This window comes from Nicotiana sylvestris, chromosome 6 (genome assembly GCF_000393655.2).
Source record: "Nicotiana sylvestris chromosome 6, ASM39365v2, whole genome shotgun sequence".
Classification (NCBI taxonomy): Eukaryota; Viridiplantae; Streptophyta; class Magnoliopsida; order Solanales; family Solanaceae; genus Nicotiana; species Nicotiana sylvestris.
The window spans coordinates 128,878,279-128,902,597 of NC_091062.1; the positions used below are offsets into that span (position 1 = coordinate 128,878,279).

Below are 24,319 nucleotides of genomic sequence, written 5' to 3' on the forward strand. Positions count from 1 at the left end.
GTCCGATTTCAAAACAAATTGTGTATTTGGGTTCGTGGGGGAATGAGTAATCGGGTTTTGATTCGAACCTCGGGTTTTGACCATGTGGGCTGGGGAAGATTTTTGACTTTTTGGGAAAAACTTTAGAAAACCTATTTTCATGCATTGGAATTGATTCACTTAGCATTTATTGATATAATTAAGTAACTTGTGGCTAGATACGAGCGAATTGGTGGTGGAATGAAGAGGTAAAGCGATAGTTGAGACTTTAATTATGATTGTGGCATCGAGGTAAGTGTTTGGTCTAACCGTAGCTAGAGGGATTAGGAGTCGTGTCCTATTTTCTATGTGTATTTGTTGAGTACGACATATAGGCATGGTGACGAGTATCTATACGTTGGTGTCAAGCATACCTGTGAGTCTTATACGATGATTAATGTGACTCCATTTGTATTGTTCATGCCTTATGTGATGATTTCTATTGTTAAACAAAGCTTGTGGAAGTAATAATGGTATTTGAATATTGAAGAGTGTTGGCTCAAGTTGTACAATGAATTGTGGAAGTATAATTGGCAATTGAACCTTATAGAGCATTGGCTCAAGTTGTGAAGTGAATTGTGAAGTAAATGTGAAAAAGAGAAGAGGATTATTATATTATCTCCCTTGCCGGGATGTTGTTGCTTTTAATGTTATCTCCCTTGCTGGGATGTTGATGCTTTTGATATTGTTCTCTTGCCGGAATTTGATTGTTGAACTATTGTTCCCTTGCCGGAATTTTATGGTGATTTTATTTATTTCCTTGCCCTTATTGCTTGTGATTGTTGTTTGGGTGAGGAAGAGTGTTAAAGCATGAAGGGTGATGACGTGCATTATTTTGGTAAGAGAGTGTTAAAGCACGAAAGGTGATGCCGTGTATAATTTTTGTGAGGAAGAGTGTAAAAACCCGAAGGGTGATGCCGTGCCGCATGATGTACAATTCTGTGCCGATTATATTGATTTTATGGTGAGGGCAAGAGTAAAAGCACGAAGGGTGATGCCGTGCAAATTATATTGATTCTTATGGTGAGGACGAGAGTAAAAGCACGAAGGGTGATGCAGTGCACCTGTTTGATTTATGATTCTTGTGGTTAATTGAGTTATGGTGTTCCTTGTATTTACCTGCTGTTCTTCTGTTATCATTTGATAGTTCCCCGCAGCATGCTTCCCCCTCCCATTCTAAACTGTACATTCCTACTTTTATTTTCCGTTGTATATGATTTAACTGCACATGTTTATTTGGTAGTCTGGTCCTAGCCTTGTCACTACTTCGTCGAGGTTAGGCTAGGCACTTACCAGCACATGGGTTCGGTTGTGCTGATACTACACTCTGCACTGTGTGCAGATCTCGGTGCAGCAGCTTTTGGACCTTAGCTTTGGGGTTACTGCCTTCAGTTCATTCGGAGATCCAAGGTAGTCCTGCAGGCGTCCGCAGGCCCTGGCGTCTCCCTCTATCTTTTCATCCTGTTTCATTTACGTATTTCAGAAACAGTGTTGTATTTATTTTTCGGAACTTGTTTGTAGTATTCCTAGACCGTTTGTGAAGTTGTGACACCAGTTCTGGGTAGTCTTTGTTTAACAAATTATATTGGAATTATTTAAATGGTTTTATTTGTTTCTTCTGCTTATTTAAATTCCGTTGTTTATAAATTGTTGGTTCATAATTATTAAAGGATTAAAAAAAAGGAAAAAGGTAAATTGTTCAAATGGTTGGTTTGCCTAGCTTTCACTAGTAGGCGCCATCACGACTCCCGAGGGTGGAAAATCCGGGTCGTGACATCACATAAGCAGAAAAAAATACGAAAAAAGCAGAAAATAGGAGATCAGAGCTATTACTCTCAAAACGACCGGCCGAGTCGTTACAATATACTAGTGGTGTGGGTTCAAAACAAGATGATTGTCAATGTGAAATTATGTTATATCAGGAGGGAATGGATATTTTTGCTTAGTATTTAGTTTATCTGTTTGCCGTTATTTCTTTTCTTTAATTAATGTTTAGAGGATCCATGATGTTATTAACGACTCAAAATTGTTTCATGTGCTTCTAGTCGGTTGAAATCTAGTATATATATGTGTGTATACACTCAGAAATAATAATTTTTCACTCATCAACGTACTAACATCGAATAAGACTTCTGTCATACCACGAGAAATGGATTGTTTTGGTGGCCAACCCCAAAGTCTATTGAAACTCAAAGCCAACCCCGCGTTGCTTGTAAAATCATGAAACGACCCCAAACATTAGGAAATTCTAAACGGCAGGAAGACAAGTCTTAACAACTTAAGCAGGTACAAATATTTGACATCAAGGACTTCGTTAGAAAATAACAATTGGAGTAGTAATTAGGAAATGAGAGAAGTTTTCAGAGATGATCTGAAATTGTTGAGGAAAAAGATATAAACCTGCCCTTATATTTCTGGTTAATTAGTTTTCCTTGGAGTTATTAGTGGGGATCTAAGGAGAGTTTCCAATTAAAATAAAGATTTGGATAAAGACCTTTATACCAAATGTGTCCTCACTCATGTTCCATGTCAAAATAGTCAAATATTTGGTGAAAGATTATTATTAAACCAATTTCAAGTCCACTATAAAGAGGAGGTCACTGACAAAATCTAATAGTTTTCTTTCATAAGAAATCTCAAGAAAAAAAGGAGTTTTTTTCCGCGGGTAAGGAACAATAATTTTGGCACTGTTATAAAATAAAAGCAATTTAGTAAAACATGAACAAGAAATAGAGATAGAGAGAATGAAGAGATTTTCTTCTTCAATTGTGTATTTTTTCCTATCTATTACAAGGTCTTTATATAGGCATAAAAAGTGAAGAAAATATGTCATGGAATATGTCATTGAACATACAAATTATGTTATTGAATATGTCATTAAGCATTTTAGATGAAGATCATGGAAGAAGAGTAGATATCCACCATAATGTGATATTCATCATAACACTCCCCCTTGGATGTCCATAGATAATGTGCCTCGTTAAAAACTCTCTAAAAAAAATATTGGGATGTACATAGTTATTTATGATATGCATTGCTTGCTGCCTCATTAAAAACCTTACCAGGAAAACTCAGTGGGACAAAACTTTGGTTAAGGAAAAGAGTGCAGCGTATAGTTACTCCCTCTGATGAAAAATCACTTAATGTCTCGAAGACGACGCATTCCAATCTTATATATCAGCTTTTCAAATATTGAGGTTGGTAATGCCTTAGTGAACAGATCAGCCAAATTATCACTTGAACGAACTTGTTGTACATCTATTTCACCATTCTTCTGAAGATCATGAGTGAAAAAGAATTTTGGTGAAATGTGTTTTGTTCTATCTCCTTTGATATATCCTCCTTTCAATTGAGCTATGCATGCAGCATTGTCTTCATACAATATTGTTGGAATATTCTCTTTCGAAGAAAAACCACATGTTTGCTGAATGTGTTGAGTTATAGATCTTAACCAAACGCATTCTCGACTTGCTTCGTGAATGGCTATTATCTCTGCATGATTTGAAGAAGTAGCAACCATAGTTTGTTTTGTCGAACGCCATGATATGGCTGTACCTCCACTTGTCAATAAATAGCCTGTCTGAGATTGACCTTTGTGTGGATCAGACAAATATCCTGCATCTGCATAACCAATCAATGATGGCTTGGATTCGTTTGAATAAAATAAACCGATATCAATGGTCCCTTGGAGGTATCTGAATATATGTTTAATACCATTCCAGTGTCTTTGTGTTGGCGAAGTACTAAATCTTGACAATAAACTTACTGAGAAAGCTATATCTGGTCAGAAATTATTGGCAAGATACATTAATGCCCCAATTGCACTAAGATATGGTACTTCAGCACCAAGAAGCTCTTCATCATTTTCATGAGGTCGGAATGGATCTTTCTTTATATCAAGTGATCTCACAACCATCGGGGTACTCAATGAATGTGCTTTATCCATATAGAATCGCTTTAAAATCTTTTCGGTGTATGTTGATTGATGGACAAATATTCCATCTTTCATATACTCAATTTGTAGACCAAGACAAAATTTTGTCTTTCCAAGATCTTTCATTTCAAATTCTTTCTTCAAACAGTCTACTGTTTTTGGAAGCTCCTCAGGAGTTCCAATGATATTTAAATCATCAACATACACAGCGATTATAACAAATTCAGATCCAGACCTTTTTATAAAGACACAAGGACAAATTGGATCATTCTTGTACCCTTCTTTCAACAGGTATTCACTCAGGCGATTGTACCACATACGACCTGATTGTTTCAATCCGTATAAAGATTTCTGAAGCTTTATTGAACAAGTTTCTCGAAAACTTTTATATGCTTCTGGCACTTTAAATCCCTCAGGTACTTTCATAAAAATTTCGTTGTCTAATGATCCATACAAATAGGCTGTAACAACATCCATTAGATGCATATCAAGTTTTTCTTGCACTGCCATATTTATGAGATACCTGAAGGTGATAGCATCCACTACAGGAGAATATGTCTCCATATAATCAATTCCAGGCCTTTGGGGAAACCCTTATGCCACAAGTCGTGCTTTATATCTAACGACTTCATTTTTATCATTTCGTTTCCGCACAAAAACCCATTTATACCCTACTGGCTTTATGCCTTCAGGTGTTCGAACTATGGGTCCGAAGACTTCACGTTTTCCAAGTGAAGTTAACTCTGCCTGGATAGCGTCTTTCCATTTTGGCCAATCATTTCTCTGTCTACATTCATTGACAGATTTTGGTTCAAGATCCTCATCTTGTTGCATTATTTCAATAGCAACATTATAAGCAAAAATGTTATCGATAACAACATTATTTCGACGTAACTTATTGATATCTCTTCATTTTCATTATTTTCAGGTACCTGGACCTCCTCTAAGGTCTTATTATTTGTTACGTCTTGGGGCTCTTCTTGAGTCACTACCTCCGTGTTATGTTCACTTTGATCATTTGCTCATTTTCTTTTTCGAGGATTTTTATCTTTAGAACCGATTGGTCTACCACGTTTCAAGCATGGCTTAGACTCATTTGCTTTAATTAATTGTCCTGCCAGGATATCAACTCGAATTGGAGCATTAGCAGCTGGAATATGTGACTTGGTCACCCTTGGTAGGTCAGTGAATGCATCTGGCAATTGATTTGTAATATTTTGCAAATGAATAATCTTTTGAACCTCTTGTTCACATTGATTTGTTCGAGGATCTAAATGAGACAGTGATAATGCATTCCAATCTATATTCTTTTTCAGCTGCTTATTTTCTCCCCCTAATGTTGGATATACTGATTCATCAAAATGGCAATCAGAAAATCATGCCATAAATAAATCTCCAGTCATCGGCTCTAGATATTTTATAATTGAAGGAGATTCATATCCAACATATATCTCCAACCTTCTTTGAGGACCCATCTTTGTGCGTTGTGGTGGAGCAATTGGAACATATATCGCACAACCAAAGATCCTAAGATGAGAAATATTTGACTCCTGACCAAAAGCCAATTGCAATTGGGAGACTTTATGATAACTTGTGGGCCTTATCCGCACAAGTGATGTTGCGTGCAAAATAGCATGACCCCATACTGAAATGGGAAGTTTTGTTCTCATAAGCATTGGTCTAGCAATTAATTGGAGGCGTTTGATCAATGATTCTGCTAGACCATTTTGTGTATGAACATGAGCAACCGGATGCTCAATTGTTATCCCAGTTGAAATACAATAATCATTAAAGGCTTGGGATGTAAACTCACCAGCATTATCAAGACGGATTGTCTTAATTGCATAATCTGGAAATTGTGCTCTTAGCTTTATTATTTGAGCCAACAATCTCGCAAATGCCATATTGCGAGTTGATAGTAAGCACACATGTGACCATCTTGTAGATGCATCTATCAAAACCATATAATATTTGAATGGTCCACATGGAGGGTGAATGGGCCCACATATATCACCTTGTATACGTTCCAGAAATGTAGGGGATTCCATCCTAACTTTAATAGTTGATGGTCTAATAATTAATTTTCCTTGAGAACATGCAGCACAAGAGAATTCCTTAAATTGAAGAATTTTCTGATTCTTCATTGCATGTCCATGTGAATTCTCAATTATTTTACGCATCATATTAGAACCAGGATGGCCCAACCGGTCATGCCAAATAATAAAATTATCTTGATTAGTAAACTTCTTGTTTACTACGACATGTGTTTCAATCCTGCTAATACTTGTGTAGTATAAGCCGGAGGAAAAAGCGGGTAACATTTCAAGCACATATTTCTTACCGGACGTTATTGTAGTAATATAAAGATATTCAATCTTTTCATCATTTGTAGTCTCAATATGATAGCCATTTTGGCGAATATCTTTGAAACTTAATAAGTTTCTTTGAGATTTACTACAATATAGTGCTTCATCAATAGCCAAATTTGTTCCTCCTGGTAGTAATAAATTGGCTCTTCCAGAACCTTCAATTAATCTTGTACTACCGGATATTGTATTAACATTCGCTTCTTTCATTACCAAATAAGAGAAATATCTCTTATCTTTTAAAATAGTGTGTGTTGTAGCACTATCCAGAAGACATATATCATCTTTATTAATCTTGAGTCCAACTGAAGACTGGGGAATTTTCATATTCTTCATAAAAAAAAAGACAAATAATACATCATAAGAAATATGAAAGACAAGCAAAAAAAACATTAAGAAATACATTAGAAATATATAAACTAGCAACACATGATGCATTAGGAAAATACACTCAAGAAAAAATAAACTAGTTGCAAACATAAACATAACAACTTTTATAACTTCATTCCCCAGTAAGATGATTCATTCTTCAGTCAATATCCTCAAAGAAGTCTCCAACTTCTAAATGAGTAATATTTGTTAGGCCTTCAAAATCATCATCTTTATATGCAGGATGTGCCTTAGAATCATATTTATTTGAGGGACCTGCTTCATCATTATTATTTTGAAAGGTCAAGTGTGCCTCCACATTATTTTCTTTTTTCTTGAGGGAGGCTTGATAAAGTTTGACAAAATGTTCTGGCGTACGACAAATGCGTGCCCAATGACCTCTCATACCACATCGGTGACACATACTAGCTTTACCTTTTGAATGATTAATTTGAGAACCCTTATTGTTCTCCAATTTATTTCCACCATAATGACGATAATTGTTTCGCCCCCTGCCACGTCCACGTTTACGACCATGTCCACGACCACGGTAATTATTTTGTTTTCTTTCAAACTTATCATATGTTGCTACAGCATTCACTTCCGGAAATGGAGCTGACCCAGTGGGACGAGCTTCATGATTTTTCATTAATAGAGTATTATTCTGCTCAGCCACAAGTAGGCATGTGATTAACTCAGAATATTTCTTAAAACCTTTTTCACGGTATTGTTGTTGTAGCACCACATTTGAAGCGTGAAAAGTAGAAAATATTTTTTCCAATAAGTCCTCATCTGTGATAGTGTCTCCACATAATTTTAATAGAGAACTTACTTTAAAGATAGCAGAATTATACTCACTTACAGTTTTAAAGTCTTGCAACCTTAAATGTATCCACTCATACCGAGCTTTCGGTAATACCGTAAGTTTTAGGTGGTCATATCGATCCTTCAAATTAATCCATAATTCAAGTGGATCTTTTACTGTTAAATATTCAGTTTTTAACCCTTCATGTAAATGATGGCGAAGGAAAATCATGGTCTTCGCTTTATCCTGATTTGATGCTTCATTTCCTTGTATAATCGTATTTCCAAGACCTTTAGCGTCAAGGTGAATTTCAGCATCAAGGACCCATGATAAATAGTTCTTCCCGGTGATGTCAAGTGCCACAAATTCAAGTTTTGATAAATTTGACATAGTGAAAACTATCATAAAAGATGAATAAGTTAGAGAAATAATTATAATAATAAACAATTAATGAAACAAATCGATTAAGGTAAAAGAAATGAAAATAAAGTTATATCATGTTAGCAATCTACTATTTCATTTTATTCATGCCATGAAATAAAAACTATATATTGTTTCATTTCACTTTATATTATTGATATATATATATATATATAGAATTTAACGTTTTATTAGTTGCAGTGACTAGATAATGTATACACTACATACATATGCATACATTTTTTTTAATGGTATTGTGTCAGGTGTGAAAAACAACATGATAAACAAAAATATGAAAAAGGGAACAACAACATGAATGATGTAAATTATCAAAAATTGCAAAGAAAAATTTAGGTTGTAAGAATTAAGCATATGATATATGTACTGCCATAAATAAAATGATTATAATGATACATACCTCAATAAAATATGGTTCAACTTAGCTGGAGTTAAGAATAAAATTAGAGCTTCGTGCTGATAACGTGTTATAAAATAAAAGCAATTTAGTAAAACATGAACAAGAAATAGAGATAGAGAGAATGAAGAGATTTTCTTCTTCAATTGTGTATTTTTTCCTATCTATTACAAGGCATTTATATAGGCATAAAAAGTGAAGAAAATATGTCATGGAATATGTCATTGAACATACAAATTATGTCATTGAATATGTCATTAAGCATTTTAGATGATCATGGAAGAAGAGTAGACATCCACCATAATGTGATATTCATCATAACACGCACAACATTATATCCAACTGATATTCCCTTCCTTCCCTTTTAATTGTTCAATATAGTACTAAAAATAAGTTGTTCATGATGTCTAACTAAATTGAACAAAGGACTTTGCACTATTTAATGTTGGTATTTGCTACTCCCTCTGTCTCATATTATATGCCTTGTTTCTTTTTTACACGCTCATTAAGAAATATTAATTAGGAAAGGGATTAGACTATTCTACCATTATTTAAATTTTAAGATATACTCTCTCTTCATTGAATATTTATTCTATTCATGTATCATCTCCTCTTCAAGAACAATTGTTACTAAGGGTAGAAAAGAAAAAAAATAATCAATTTTGTCTTGAACTTTTACAATAACAAATAATTTAAAATAAATAATTTTAGTAACCACGACTGTTAATATGAGACGAAGGGAGTATCAGCGATCACTGGTTCACTGTGCTACCTAAAAATTTCCAAACTGGCCTAGCATAAATTTCCCAACATTAATGAACATAATTTTAACATTTAATGCTATTTAATTTCGACCCCTTATTATACACCACTTGCAACGTTGTGAAATATACTTGGCATGACAATATATGTGCGACACTTTTTAAGATAAGTCGGGCTACGTTATTAAATATGCTCCTGCCTCATATAACTATTTCGGCTGTAATCATAATTTCTACTTCTTTTTGTTTTCTTCAGAACAAAAAAAGTACAAGCAACTTATTATTGCCAAAATTATTGTACTTATGAAATTATTTTAAATCATTAATCAATTACTTATTCAAGTACGTCCCCGTTCTAAATAATTTTTTTATATTTCCCCTTAGGTATCTGTAACCTACATTGGGATCTCGAGTAATTTGAATTCGCATTGCGTAAAGTCTATTTAAGGGAAAACGCTCCACTCAGATTTTTTCTATATCTAAGGCATAAATGTTTAACTAATAAATAGTTTTTGTGGTTAAAGTTAATATTAGAATAAATCGGATTTCTAATAACCAAGTTTACTTCACCTTTTCAAATGTCAAAGAGTAAAAAGTAATTGCAATTTTATTGATGATTGATGTTTCCTCCCAAGAATGGCGAGTAAGAATATTCAATCAAGCAAAGAAGTAAAAGTAAAAGACTGATTGCATATATTTGTGAATTTTTTGATGATCGTACAAAGTAAGGTAAGGGGCGCTTAAATAAGGATACAATATGTAATTGCTTTCCATCATTTAATTCCCGCCCGTTATTAACATTAACCACATTAATTGCCCGTTACTCATACTATTCGTAACAGTTATGGTAATAATAAACAATCGCGTATAATCGGGGATTATGCTGATCCCTCTTCCATGTGTGTAACTGCCATAGAATCTTCCTCTCTTTTAGTCTCCATGCATCCCGTGTTTATCTCTTCTTTTTAAGTTGTCAGATATGGTATCTTTTGTAATTAATTTCGTAGGTGTTTTAACCGTGCCCATCATTCTTCCTTATTGATCTCATCCAAATGCCATTTGTCAACATATCGATAATCCACGTGTCATATGTATTTTTTTACCAATACAGCAAACCTTGTATATCTGATTAAGGATGAAAAGATCTTATCCATCCAGCTATAGTCTTAAACTAATTGGGATTGAGTAAAACCTTATTATTGGCTGAATAGGTCTCAATTTGTTTTGCCATAAAAAAACTAGAAAAGATAACTATACTATAGTAACTACTCCCTCCGTTCACTTTTACTTATCCACTTTTGATTTTGCTCTCCATTTAAGAATAAATAAATGAAGTATGTATTGTATTTTATAATTTTACCCATAATGATAGCATTTTCAAAAGTTTTGGGAAAAATAATTTTGGAATGAGTAGTTAATTAAGGGTAAAACATGAAAAAAGATTGTCTTTCTCTTGATTTACTATAGGACAAGTAAAAGTAAAAATATATTTTTAATATAGTGGACAAGTAAAAGTGAATGGAAAGAGTAATATAGTATGGACCAAAGGCAGTACTCCCTCCGGTCCACTTTAATTGATTTTTTGGCCTTTCTTTTTGTGGTCCACAATATTTGATTTTTCAGATATTAAAAAGGAATAAACTTCTTTTTTGCAAAATTGCTCTTGGAATAAAGAGTCCAAAAGTATTTGTTATATTTTCAATGAATAACTTAAGTTAATATGGTCAATTTCATTGTTAATTAATGCTAAAAAATAAATTTTTTAATATGTGTAAAAAAAACCAAAAAAATCAATTAAAATGGAGCAGGGGGAATAATACTTAAAAACTAAAACTGCGGGTCAGTATAACACTAAAAAACAAACCTGAAAAGTACGTACTAACTAACAAACATTCAAGAGAAACGTGATGAAGACCAAAAACATTTAATGGAATAGTAAATTAAATGACATTAACCAGAGCCTGCCAAAGGTTGGTTTAATAGGTTTGTGGGGGATTGGGTAAAGTATTCAAAGTTTACATGAATAAATACGGCAACGTCAGGAGTTAGGACTGATAACTAAAAGAGTTCAAAAATGGTTGACGTGTGCCCCATTTAGTGTATAGCTTTAAGTAGGTTAGGTTTCGGAGCAAAAACTGTACTTCAGGTAAGAACTCGAGTTGCAAAAGGACATATTGAGCATGCGGAGTTAGAATTTTCGGTAAGTGAATACATAATATAAGAAAGTAACATAATAAGAAGTTAAGAGAATTCAATAACTATTATATATATGTTTAACTAAAAAGTGAAATTTCGGTTAAAGCCTTAATTTTAAAGAACTCGGGTTACTGATAATCAAAGAATGAATAAAGGAAAATGATTTTGCCAACAATAAGATAATCAGAAGAAAACAAAGTAAACCAATGTATTCAGATAGTATTTCGTATCCTTACAAATGATCCATTCTCTTCCTTTCATAGCTATCTCCAAGTTATACGTTATGCCTTTGTCATAATAAGGTCATTATAGACAATTAAAGGCATTAAATGCCACGTTACATAATCATTGTGATTCAATACAGATTCCCTAACGTTTTTAGTATTTAATGCTTATTAAATACTGTATCTGTACTTTCTTGTGCTGTCAGATTTATTCTCCTTGATTTTTCGATTAAATAGGTACGAGCATTGAGTCTTCTGGATAACCGTTCGTGCCTCTTTATGTACCTCTGCTCGTATCTGTTGCAACTCGTGCCTCTTTGCTAATCATCATCCTTTGACCAGCCTCCATGTCATGACACGTCATCTTTCAATCACTTCAATATGTAAACTCAATTTTTCCCAATACAGATAGTCCCCCACTTGCCATTTATTCATCAATTGATTATTTGGGAAGTGAAATTCATTAAAGCGAGAATTTTTGTCACTATTAATGCTATTGACATAATCGACGCTTCAATTGTCACTTCCATTTAATGCTCTTCACACATGGCACCCTTTTACTGGTTCTGCAACTCTGCAACGCTTTTTAGGGCTTTTTTCCACAGCTTCACTAATCATGAAGCGTCAGTTCTCATTATGACCTTTCCATCATTGTACCTTTTTCTTTTATGGTTGCTTCTCAGTATAAATATAGTTTTCTTCTTTGTCTTTACCACATAAAGTTCTTTGAATATCCGATTCTCGAATCTTTGTTTGCTTCTTCCTCGTACTATCATGTCTTCATCAAACCCTAACCCAAAATGGGTCCCATAGTTGATAGCTTCCCTAATGCCCCCAGTAGGAGTAGAAGAGGGGGTATGCTTCGTAATTTAGGATCTTCATCTCTGCATGGTTCTTCTCTTCCTTCGTCTGGTTCCAGTCCTGCTTTTAGAACCAGAGATTCTTTTTCTCAAAGATCTTCTTCTAAAGGAAAAAATCCCTCTGAGCCTGTTCGTGAACTCACAGTGGATGAAATAGTTCCTGCTGAACTATCTTTCTATAATGATAGGGAGTCCTTGAGAAATCAAGTGTCCTCTTTAGATCGTGCTGATATCTATCCAACTCAGATCACAGAAGGTCTAATTTCTCTAGTTCGTAATGACTGTCATTGGAGTCATGACTTTACTATCATTATTCCCAATCCAAATAAAAGAATCACCTCCTACTTAACCGGATTTTCCTTTGTATATACATGCCTTTTCATAGTAGGACCTGCTATTGATCCTGTTATTCTCGAGTTTTGTCGTTTCTTCGATGTTTGCTTAAGTCAAATTGGCCCAATAGTATGGAGGGTTGTTTCCTGTTTGAGGCATTTGAGCAATATGGTCAGTGTGCCTTTTACTTTCTCCCATCTAATTCATCTTTACTCCCCCAGACTCTTTCGCAATGGTGTTTTTACACTAGTAGCAAGGAGCAAAAGAGTTCTGATTAGTCCCGAAGATGACAGAGACCGTGGGGTATGCCAGGTTTGTTGCTGCCCCCACTGTTGGTTTAGTGGGTGATGAGAACGTTCGCTTCCCTGAGAAGTGGAATTTTGCACGTGAGTCTTCTTTTCAGTAACTGTCTCGTACCTTTTTCCTTAGTTTTGAAGATTATTATTCTAATTTTACTTTTCTTTTCCAGCAACCATGGGAATTGTTGAAGAAATTTCCAATTTCCGCGATTGGGTAGGAAAGTTGCTGAATATAGCCCCAGTGGAGGGTAGATCTTGGAAAAATCTTTCTCACCGTTTGGTTGGAAAGTAAAAACTCATGGTAAGGAAAAATTCTTTTACTAAGAGTTTTTATTTAACTCCTCAGTGTCTTTTTCCTGAACTGATTTTAATCCATCTTTCTATCAGGATTTGCAGTTCGAGGGATTAGTGCCGAGGCGGTTGCGGCTTCTCGTATTTCTTTGGAAAGGGCCCGAGAAATAATTTTGGTCTCTTCATCGAAAAGAAAAGTCGTTGATGACCAAGACTCCGAAGAAGATGAAGATGGGGGTTCCTTGATAACAAGGTCACGGGCTCGTAGACGTATTATTTTTGATGATGAAGCAGAAGCATCCCCTCACCATTCTATTCCTCTTACCAAGTCTGCTGAAGCCCCGGTAGTGACCCCTGATGATGTTGATGATGTTCCTGCTGCTGCTCATGATTCTGTTGAGCAGCTTTTTGACTGCGAGTTTGGTAGTGAAAGTTTAGGTCTTATTTCTGATGAAGAACCCCCGGCTTCTTTTTCTACTCCCATTCCTGTGACTCCCTCCTTGCCGATCGTGGCTGTTTCCGTTCCTCCCCAGGCTATTTTTACTACTTCTACTATTCCTTCTTCAATAATTCCCCCTCCACCCGTTCATCGTACTGAGGTTGGTTCCTCAAGTAGGAGTGGTGCTATGAGGCAAGTTACTATTGAAGTCCCCGGTTAGGGTAACCTTTTAAGGAAATCAGGTCAAGCTGACGTGTGTCTAAAGCCTTTAATTGGTCTTATTGAGAGAACTAAGCTAGACAACCATAGTTCTTTGACCTTGATGAATGACATAGTGCATGCTTCTTTGAAGGTATTCCTTTCTTCAAAGTTTTACTTTGCCATTTTTCTATCTTCATTATTCTCATTTTTTTCTCTTTCCCTTCTTTGTTTAGGCCAACCTCATCGGCACGGAGATGATGAGAAGGGTTACTCTCTCAGAGCAGTTAGTGCGTGATTATCAATTGGAGGCGTATAATTGGAAGGAACAGTATGAAAGTCTTCAGATTGATGTGGAATTCTTAGAAGAAAGTAAGAGTACCTTGGAGCAGCAGGTGCGGGCCTTGACTTCGGAATTGGCAGTTGAAAAGGCTTCCTCAAGTCAAGCAGATAAAGAGAAGGCTCGTCTTGAAACCTCTTTTTCCGAGAAGCTTTTTAAGGCAAGTGAAGAGATCAGAGAGTTGAAGGCTCTCTTGGCTGAGAAGGAAGCATATGCTGGTGAACTTGTGCAAAATTTGACCCAAACTCAGGAAGACCTCCGGGTATCTTCTGATAAGGTTTGTTCTTTAGAAAATTCCCACGCCTCTCTTCAAGCTTCTTATGAATCTGCCTTGGCTGAAAATGAAAAGTTAAAAAATGAAATTGTTGATTGGGAAAGAGACTACGAGATCTTTGAAGATAAATCTGCCATTGAAGTGAGTTGGGCGTTTTTGAATCTCGCCGCGATACCCTTGTTGAAGCTAGCCAAGAGAATTTTAACTTGGAATCTGAGTTAGCCAAGATCAAAGAGACTATTGAGAAGGCTCAGCAAAACCAAGATTTTTCTTCTCCCGTAGTCGAAGCTTCTGAAAATGTTGAAATTGATACGGGTATCCCCACTCCTTCAAGCCAATTTGAGCCCGCTGCTTCAGTCCCTTCATCAAATCAATGAAAAGTTTATTTGAACTCCTTTGTGTTGTGTTTTTTTTCTTTTTGGTGAAATGTGGTTATAACCCTTGGTCTCATTTGAGGGTTTGTTTTAGAAACTTAAGTCCCCAGACCTTTTATGGGGCAATATGTATAAACAATTTTTGGTTTATGACTAAGTTCATACTTAGTCTAAACTTTCTAATATTAAGAAGTTTACGTTACTATTTGAAATTCTGTTTTGTTTATTCTTTCCTTTATTTCTAAGGACTTACTGAATAACTTGCATTTTTATTCTTCAAAAATGCTTCTCTTAACTTCATGAATACTTAAATTAATCATGAATTTTATAAAAGAGGGCCCTTTTATATTCGACACTTAATGAAGAAGACGTCTCAACTTTATAACGGTGTTAATATACGATAATAGAAATAGGAATACACATATTTCTTGAAATAACTTTGACAAGTTTTTATTTGAACTTTATCTAGTTTTGAATAACACTTAACATGTATTTGAATTACATCTATAACTTTCTCGTATCTGTTTTTCTTATAACAGATTTAAAAAAGAAAAATAGACACAAGGTTTTTATTTATAACCCGTTTCAGTACATTGCCTTTATCCTAACTAGACACAAGGTTTTTATTTATAACTTGTTTCAGTACATTGCCCGTACCCTAACTATGATAAGGTTTTTATTTATCCCGTTTCAATACATTGCCTTTACCCTAACTCTGGTAAGGTTTTTCTTTGGCCTTAGCTCGTGACTTTGCTCTGCACTTGACTCATTCAATGAGTGAACTTTTTAGGCTTGATCTTTGATTATTTTCCAATCTTTTTTGCCTTCTTTATACACATGCCTGTGTATATTATATAGTCCCCCAAGTGTTTGAGCATTGAAGTATGAATCCTCGAGCACTTGATTGTTCCTCTTATTTGGTCTTTTCCCTGAAAAGGAAAAACATACGGGACTCGGAGGTGCGATTATAGATGAAGACTGCTTAACCCGTTTGAATTTCTATCAGAATAATTGTAACCCTAGACTGGGAAGTTTAATATATTCCACATGCCTTGCAGGTCGTGACTCATCATTTAGTACGGGCTAGCTTTTTGCCTATCATCTAAAATCGTTAGTAAAATTTTAACAATTCAAAAATAGAATTTTAAAACATAGATACCTGACCGTGGGTATTCCTTAGAAATAGTATCTCTTCAAATGAACAACATTTCAATGTGAAGGCAATATCTTGCCATCCATCGTTTCCGGTTCGTATGCTCCTTTCCCTGCGATATCATGAATCCTATAGGGTCCTTCCCAGGTTGGACTTAATTTTCCCGCATTGGCTGCCTTCGTAGATTGAAAAACCTTTTTGAGCACAAAGTCCCCAATCTTGAAGAATTTTAGGCGTGCTTTTCGATTGTAGTATCGTTCTATGACCTGCTTTTGTGCTGCTATTCTTATTAATACAGCTTCTCTTTTTCCTTTATGTAGATCAAGATTTATGCGCATTTATTCGCCATTAGACTCTTCTGACGCTTGTGTAAACCTTGTGCATGGCTCTCCTATCTCAACTAGAATTAAAGCTTCAGCTCCATAAACCAATGAAAATGGTGTTTCTCCCGTACTTGTTTTTGTTGTTGTGCGGTATTCCCATAAAACACCAGGTAACAATTCTGGCCAATTATCTTTGGATTCCTCCAAACGCTTCTTTAAATTGTTGATAATGACTTTGTTTGTTGAATCAGCTTGTCCATTACCCACCGGATGATAAGGTGTGGATGTAATCCTTTTAATCTGCCAACTCTGAAAAAACTCTGTAATTTGTGCGCCTATAAATTGAGGGCCATTATCACACACTATTTCCTTTGGCACACCTAATCGACATATTATATTTCGCCAAATTAAATCTCTAACTTCTTTTTTTCGCACCTGTTTGAATGTTCTTGCTTCCACCCATTTAGTAAAATAGTCAGTAAGTACAAGCAAGAATTTTACCTGTGCTTTTGCTAGTGGTAGTGGACCCACAATATCCATTCCCCATTTCATAAATGGCCACGGTGCAATGACTGGATGTAACAACTCCACAGGTCTATGCATGTTATTACCGTATCTTTGGCACTCATCACATTTCGCCACAAAAGTTTCCGCTTCTTCTTCCATTTAGGCTAGTAATAACCTGCCTTATTCATGGTTCTTACCAGTGATCTTCCTCCGGCGTAATTTCCACAATGCCCTTCATGTATCTCTCTCATTACATATTCTGTCTGTGAAGGCCCACGACACCTTGCTAAGGGTCCACCGAACATTTTTCGATAAAGATTGTCTTGATTTAAACAATATCGAGCAGCCTTTTTCCGAAGCGCGTGAGCTTTTTTCTTGTCTTCAGGGATGGTTCCATACTGCAAAAAAATAACAATCTCGTTCCTCCAATCCCAGGTTAAGTTATTAAAATTTACCTTATTTTTTTCTGGATCGAGCACTGAATGAAACAAATGAATTACGGAAGCACTTTCATTGCCTGCCACGTCTATTGCAGATGCGAGATTGGCTAGGGCGTCCGCCTCGACATTTTTATCTCTTGATATTTGCATAACTTTCCAAGTTTGGAATTGCTGACCAGATCCCATACCTTCTCTAAGTACTGCTGCATCCGTGCTTCCCTGGCCGTATAAGTCCCCAACATTTGATTAACTACGAGCTGCGAATCGCTTTTGATCACAATTTGATTAATGCCGAGTTCTCATGCTAGTTCTAAGCCTGCAATCACAGCTTCATACTCTGCCTTATTGTTAGTTATAGAATGATATTTAATGGCTTGTCGAATGGTTTCACCCCTAGGTGGTACCAAAACAATTCCCAAGCCTGCACCCTTCACATTAGAGGAACCATCAGTGAATAAGGTCCAAATTCCTGAATTAGAGCCATTGAACACTTGTAATTCTTTTTCTGCTTCTAATTGCATTCCTTGGCTAAAATCAACCACAAAATCTGCTAACACTTGAGATTTTATCGCGGTTCTAGGATGGTATGCGATGTCATATTCACTTAATTCTATAGCCCATTTGGCTAACCTACCTGACAACTCATGCTTATGTAATATATTGTGTAATGGATAAGCAGTTACTACAACGATAGGATGACATTGAAAATAAGGCCTTAATTTTCTAGATGCCATGATTAATGCAAGTGCTAGCTTTTCTAACTGAGGATACCACGTCTCCGTATCTAATAAAGATTTGCTGACATAATAGATTGGAGATTGTTTACCTTGGTCTTCACAGACTAAAACAACACTTACCGCTACTTCTGAGACAACAAGGTAGATGAGCAATCTTTCCCCAGCCTTTGGTTTTGCGAGTAATGGCGGATTTGACAGGTATGCCTTCAAATTTTTGAGTTCCTCAGTCCATTCGAACTGATCTTGCTTTCTAAGAGCTGAAAAGAACTTAATGCATTTTTCTGATGATTCAGAAATGAATCTCCCCAAGGCTGCAATTCTTCCTGTCAACCTCTGCATTTTTTTTCTAATTGTAAGTTTGTCAGGAATTTCTTCAATGGCCTTAATCTGTGTGGGATTCACTTCAATACCATAGTTAGAAACAAGAAAACCCAAAAACTTACCTGATGCAACATCGAATGCACATTTCTCCGGATTTAATTTCATATTGAATTTCCACAAGACTTGAAACGTATCAGACAAGTGCGATATATGATCCCCTGAATGTTGAGTTTTAACGAGTATGTCATCTATGTAAACCTTCATTATTTTTCCCAAATGTTCTTGGAACATTTTGGTCACTAGTCTTTGATATGTTGCACCAGCATTTTTGAGACCAAAAGGCATTACTTTATAACAGTAAGTCCCCCTGTCTGTTATAAATGAAGTTTTTTCTTCATTTATTGGATCCATTTTGATCTGATTGTATCCTAAATATGCATCTAAAAAGCTTAACAATTCATGTCCTGCGGTAGCATCAATTAGTTGATCTATATGTGGTAATGGAAAAGAATCTTTAGGACAAGCTTTGTTAAGGTCTGTGTAATCTACACAAACTTGCCACTCCCCATTCTTTTTCGGTACCACAACAGTATTGGAAAACAAATTAGGATACTTTACCTCACGGATAGATCCAATCTTTAATAATTTTTTAACCTCATCTTGAATCACTTGATTTTTGAAAGTTCCTTGCTTTCTCTTCTTTTGTTTGACAGGGGGATAATATTTTGTGAGTCATTACCTCCGGTGGTATTCCTGTCATATCAGAGTGGGACCAAGCAAAACAATCCACGTTAGTTTTTAAAAATTCAATCAACTTACCTTTCATGTCTTGGCTTAGATTGGCCCCTACGTAGACTTTCCTTTCAGGCCATTGTGCAAATAATATTACAGCTTCCAGTTCTTCAATCGTTGTTTTGACATTTTCATTTTCTTTTGGTTCTTGAATGACATCTAGCCTTGAGTCCATGTCTGTTCGTCCTTGTTCAGTTGAGGTTTGTGTTGTGATACCCTCAATTAGATTCTGTAATTGCTATTTTTCTTCGTTTCCCGTACTTGAATCTGCTACAGAATTGATACTTCTGGATGTATGTTGATCCCCACGGATTTGACATATTCCCCATGATGATGGAAATTTAATAACTTGGTGCAAGGTTGGCGGAACGACATCTATCTCGTGGATCCATGGTTTCCCAAGGATCATATTGTAAGCCATCTCCATATCTACCACCTGAAATTTTGTATCCTTGACAACTACTTCTGCGAATGTTGTAAGTATTACTTCCCCTTTCGTCACTATGCTGGAATTGTCAAATCCAGACAGAGTATGCGCCTTTGGTATTAATTTATCTTCAGCTTGCATCTCATATAGTACTCTTAGAAAAATAATGTTCACGGAACTACCTAGATCAATCAAAACTCGTTTCACATTAGTATCATGTACAAGTAAAGATATTACCAGTGCATCGTTATGTGGTGATAATACGCCATCCGTGTCTGCATCATCAAACGTAATGCTTTCTTCCTCTAAGACATGTCGCACCTGCTTCCTGTGGGTAATTGTGACTTTGGAGACTTTATTGACTGTTGTGTACGTCACACCATTGATGTCTTCACCTCCACTTATCACATTAACAGTCCTTTTGGGAGAAGGTGGTTTTGGGGTCTCCTGCCTATTCTTCATATGTGCTTGTTTACCTCTCTCACTGAATAATTCAGTGAGATACCCTTCATTTAATAGATGATCAACTTCACCTTGCAACAACCTACAGTCTGCCGTTTTATGCTCGTGATTGTTGTGAAATTTGCACCAGTGATCAGGGTTGTGACTGTTTGGGTTTGATCTCATTTCTTTTGGCTACCGTACCTTATCACCCATGCTTCTTAAAACAGCTAAGAGATCGGAAGTGCTTATATTAAAATTATAACCACCAAACCTTGCTTTCAAATTTCTATCATCATCCCGTGACTCTCGCTTGTTTCGATCTTTCCTAAATCTTGATGACGGGCCCGACTCTCTATTCCTCGACCTATGATTGTACCTCGGATCGTCCTGTTTTGACCGTGAGTCTTTTCCTACTGGACCCATATATGGTTCGCACCTGTTTTTACTGGACTTTTTTTCAGTTTCCGCCCGACTCGAACTCGCCTTTTCTTCGTTTTGAGATCGTGAGATAATATCCTCTTCTATCCTTAGCTTCGTGTTGTACCTGTTATAAACGTCATTCCAAATTGTTGCTGGGAATTCACGAAGACTTTCCTTAAGTCGCCTCGTGGCTTCAGAGCTTTTTTCATTCAAATTACTAGTGAAGGCTATAGCTGCCCAATTGTCAGGTACGCGCGGTAACGTCATTCTTTCACACTGGAACCTATCCACGAACTCCCTAAGCAATTCTGAGTCCCCTTGCTTGATTTTGAAAATATCTTCCATTCTTTTTTCGATTTTTTGAGCTCCCGAGTGTGCTTTGATAAATGAATCTGCAAGCTCAGCAAAATAATTTATGAAATTTTCAGGTAAAAGAGAATACCATATTAATGCTCCCTTAGTGAGTGTTTCACCGAATATTTTTGACCAATACTGATTCAATTTCTTGTTTGGTCAAGTCGTTGCCTTTTACGCCTGTTGTGAATGCAGTCACGTGGTCTCGTGGATCAGTTGTTCCATCGTATTTTGGAATATCAAGCATTTTGAATTTCTTTGGAATTGGGAGGGGAGCATCACTTGGCTTCTAAGGTTGTTGTGAATATTTATCCATATCTATCCCTTTGATTACGGGCAGTACTCCAGGTATTTGCTCTATGCGGTCACTTTGCTCCTTGAGCTGTTTCTGCAATGGTAGTACTAAATTTTATAATTCAAAATTGACTAAGTTACCTGGTTCTCCTTCTCATGACTCGCTGGAGGTTCTACCACTACCTGAATTAGCAAGTCCAGAATGAGGGTTCTCCAAAGTGTTATTGTTTGGAGTGGGTATTGGTGGTGCAACGGGTAATTGGCTGACAAAGGCCTTAAGAGCTTTATTGACTTGTTGAGCAATTATCTTTTGCAAAGCTTCATTGATAGCTTCATCATTTTCGAATTGAGCATTTCCATTTGCATGAGATCTATCAGGAGTGCCTTCTCGAGATCGTCGAGGGGAGCTTTGTGGAGAAGGGATTGGGATGTGGTCATCCTGTGGATTCTCCTGGAGTTGTTGGTTTCATTGGTTTCCTTGGGTGTTGTCATTGATGTTCGACATAGTTGATGCAACAAAAAAGGTTAGGCTAAGAAAGAGTAGATTATCAGATTCCCGGTAACGGAACCAATTTGTTTAACCAAAAAGTGAAATTTCGGTTAAAGCCTTAATTTAGAAGAACTCGGGTTACTGATAATCAAAGAATGAATAAAGGAAAATGATTTTGCCAACAATAAGATAATCAGAAGAAAATAAAGTAAACCAATGTATTCAGATAGTATTTCGTATCCTTACAAATGATTCATTCTCTTCCTTTTATAGCTATCTCCAAGTTATACGTTATGCCTTTGTCATAATAAGGTCATTATAGACAATTAAATGCATTAAATGCTACGTTACATAATCATTATGATTCAATACAGATTCCCTAACGTTTTTAGTATTTAATGCTTATTAAATACTGTATCGGTACTTTCTTGTGCTGTCAGATTTATTTTCCTTGATTTTTGGATTAAATAGGTACGAGCGTTGAGTCTTCTGAATAACCGCTCGTGCCTCTTCATGCGCCTCTGCTCGTATCTGTTGCAACTCGTGCCTCTTTGCTAATCATCATCCTTTGACCAGCCTCCATGTCATGACACGTCATCTTTCAATCACTTCAATATGTAAACCCAATTTTTCCCAATACAATATATATACTAGATAGTGTTGGCCCGTGCCCGATATTGTAAAAGATGAAACTACTATTATATTTTTATCAACTTTACTTTGATATGAAATGACAAAAAAGAGAAATAAATACATGTAATGGACTACCAAATCAGATACAAATAACATCACATAACTTTGTTTACTTATCGAAAAGAAAAGAAAAAAAAAGCATAACTTGGTTTGGTGTATGGAATAGCAGAGAAGAGAAATGGAACCTACTGCCTCTGCACTTGATTAATTTTCTGTATTAATGCTTAGTAGAGAAAAAAATCTTACTCTTTGTTGGCGAGAAAAGGGAAATAGAACAGTGAAGTCATTATGTAGTTCCGAAATGGAAGTGAATGGATGTGGTTAAATGACTTTTTCAAAGGATTATCTACTATTGAGCTTTATAACTTTGACTAAGTGGGTTTAATTTTAACTTCGGTTCCAAATATTTTTTAAAAAAAATTGAGGCTATCTCTTCCCTAAGGGAAGATAGAGGAGGATAGAGTTAGTTGTGAATATTCAACGTTAGTATATAATTTAAAAGATAGAAATTCAATCTCAACAACAACTAGTAAAATTAAATACTAAAATAATGTATCTGTAAGCAGGCTTTACAAACAGTTCCTTGCTTGAGTACATGTCATGACAAGATTAAAGGTACTGATCTCCCAATAACATTTATATAGTATTAGTAAGTTTTTAGAGCTGGAAAAATTAAAGATGCTATATTAGAATTTTATGAGAATTGTATTTGGCTTCATTAAATTTCATTTGGTTAGCCGTTAGAATTTTAATGAGGTTTAGCTCCTTGTACACATTTAGTCCTTAGTACTAGTTTTACAAAATATAACAATATATATATATCCAACAATATAATCTAGCATTGATTGAGAGCTTTCTCATCACTTTATAGTTGAACGTATTTACAATATTCTCAAAGTTCCATCAAACTTTCTTGAAAGCACATATAAATATAAATATCAAGCCATTAATTGAATAACTATTTTTCCGCCGTAAAATTAACTCTTCTCATCTTCTATACCAAATTCTTCTGAAAATTTTCTACTTGCAGTTAATTTTACCTCTAGACATTTCACGTCCACCCTACTTCTCCAGTTATAATCGCAATTAATTCTGCACTAAATAAACCTCATAATTTTCTCTTTTCCTTCGCATTATATAAATGTAGTCAAACTTTTGCTATTATCTCCCACACTTCAAACCTCCCTTTTCCTATTGCTACAAGTTTCAATCTTCTTTCTATCAGGTTGCACCTCTTCTTCAAGATTGTACTCCTTTTTTTTTTAATTAATTTTATGTTGGTTTTGTTTTTCTTTAGTACGTAGTTGTGGACTAAATTTTTATTTCTTTGTGTTATAAATACAGGATATATAAGCAGACAATTCAAAGGAAACAAAAAATGAACTACAGAAGGGAGAGTAGTGATCCAAAGCTTGATTTGAAGCTAAACTTATCTCCACCAAGGGGAGAAATTTCACCATCTTCTTCGATGGAAAGATCACCAGCAAGTTCATGTGTTTCTAGAGAACCAACTCCAGAAGATCAACAGTTTTTTGGTAATTACCCAAATAGCCCTGAGGCAACAACTTCAATGATGCTTGTGGGTTGCCCTAGATGTCTAATGTATGTTATGTTATCAGTGGATGATCCAAAGTGTCCCAAATGCAAGAGTTCTGTTTTGCTTGATTTTTTCCGCGAGGATAGAATCAACAATTCAAAGAATTGAATCAAGATGATGATGAAGAAGAAGAAGAGGAGGAGAAAAACAGCTATGGCGCCTTTTGGCAGCTTGATTTGCTGGTTTATTATTAACCCTTTACTAAGCTTAGTTTTTAAGTAGGAGTATTTAATTTCTTCATAAGCTTAGTTTTTAAGTAGGAGTATTTAATTTCTTCATATTGTATGTCCTTTTTTTTTTGGTTATGAAATGCTTTTGGTTGCTCACAAGACGGAGGGGAAGAGAGGTTTTAATTTTGTGAGTTTGTTGAGGTTATTGAATGAATTGTGATGAAAATATTGAATATACGTC

At 35.6% G+C, this 24,319-nt stretch overlaps 4 protein-coding genes across 4 annotated transcripts; 1 reads left to right on the plus strand and 3 right to left on the minus strand.

The window, feature by feature from the left end:
• Positions 1-6,624: 6,624 nt before the first annotated feature.
• Positions 6,625-8,459, minus strand: LOC138872041 (uncharacterized). Its single transcript, XM_070149993.1, has 2 exons — positions 8,331-8,459; positions 6,625-7,890 (listed from the first exon to the last, which is right to left on the minus strand). The coding sequence occupies exon 2, from the start codon at positions 7,880-7,882 to the stop codon at positions 6,848-6,850; it is 1,035 nt and encodes a 344-aa protein (XP_070006094.1). The 5' UTR covers positions 7,883-7,890; positions 8,331-8,459; the 3' UTR covers positions 6,625-6,847.
• An 8,604-nt stretch (positions 8,460-17,063) lies between these two features.
• On the minus strand, positions 17,064-19,364 carry LOC138871270 (uncharacterized). The gene is made up of 5 exons (XM_070149146.1): positions 19,217-19,364; positions 18,166-18,615; positions 17,666-17,973; positions 17,400-17,558; positions 17,064-17,297 (listed from the first exon to the last, which is right to left on the minus strand). Exons 1-5 carry the CDS (start codon positions 19,362-19,364, stop codon positions 17,064-17,066), a joined length of 1,299 nt encoding a protein of 432 aa, XP_070005247.1.
• Positions 19,365-19,427: 63 nt separating this feature from the next.
• LOC138871271 (uncharacterized) lies at positions 19,428-20,243 on the minus strand. The gene has a single exon (XM_070149147.1). The coding sequence runs from the start codon at positions 20,241-20,243 to the stop codon at positions 19,428-19,430; it is 816 nt and encodes a 271-aa protein (XP_070005248.1).
• Positions 20,244-23,689: 3,446 nt separating this feature from the next.
• Positions 23,690-24,016, plus strand: LOC104211299 (protein GL2-INTERACTING REPRESSOR 1-like). The gene has a single exon (XM_009760336.2). It carries the CDS (start codon positions 23,690-23,692, stop codon positions 24,014-24,016), a length of 327 nt encoding a protein of 108 aa, XP_009758638.1.
• The last annotated feature ends 303 nt before the right edge of the window (positions 24,017-24,319 follow it).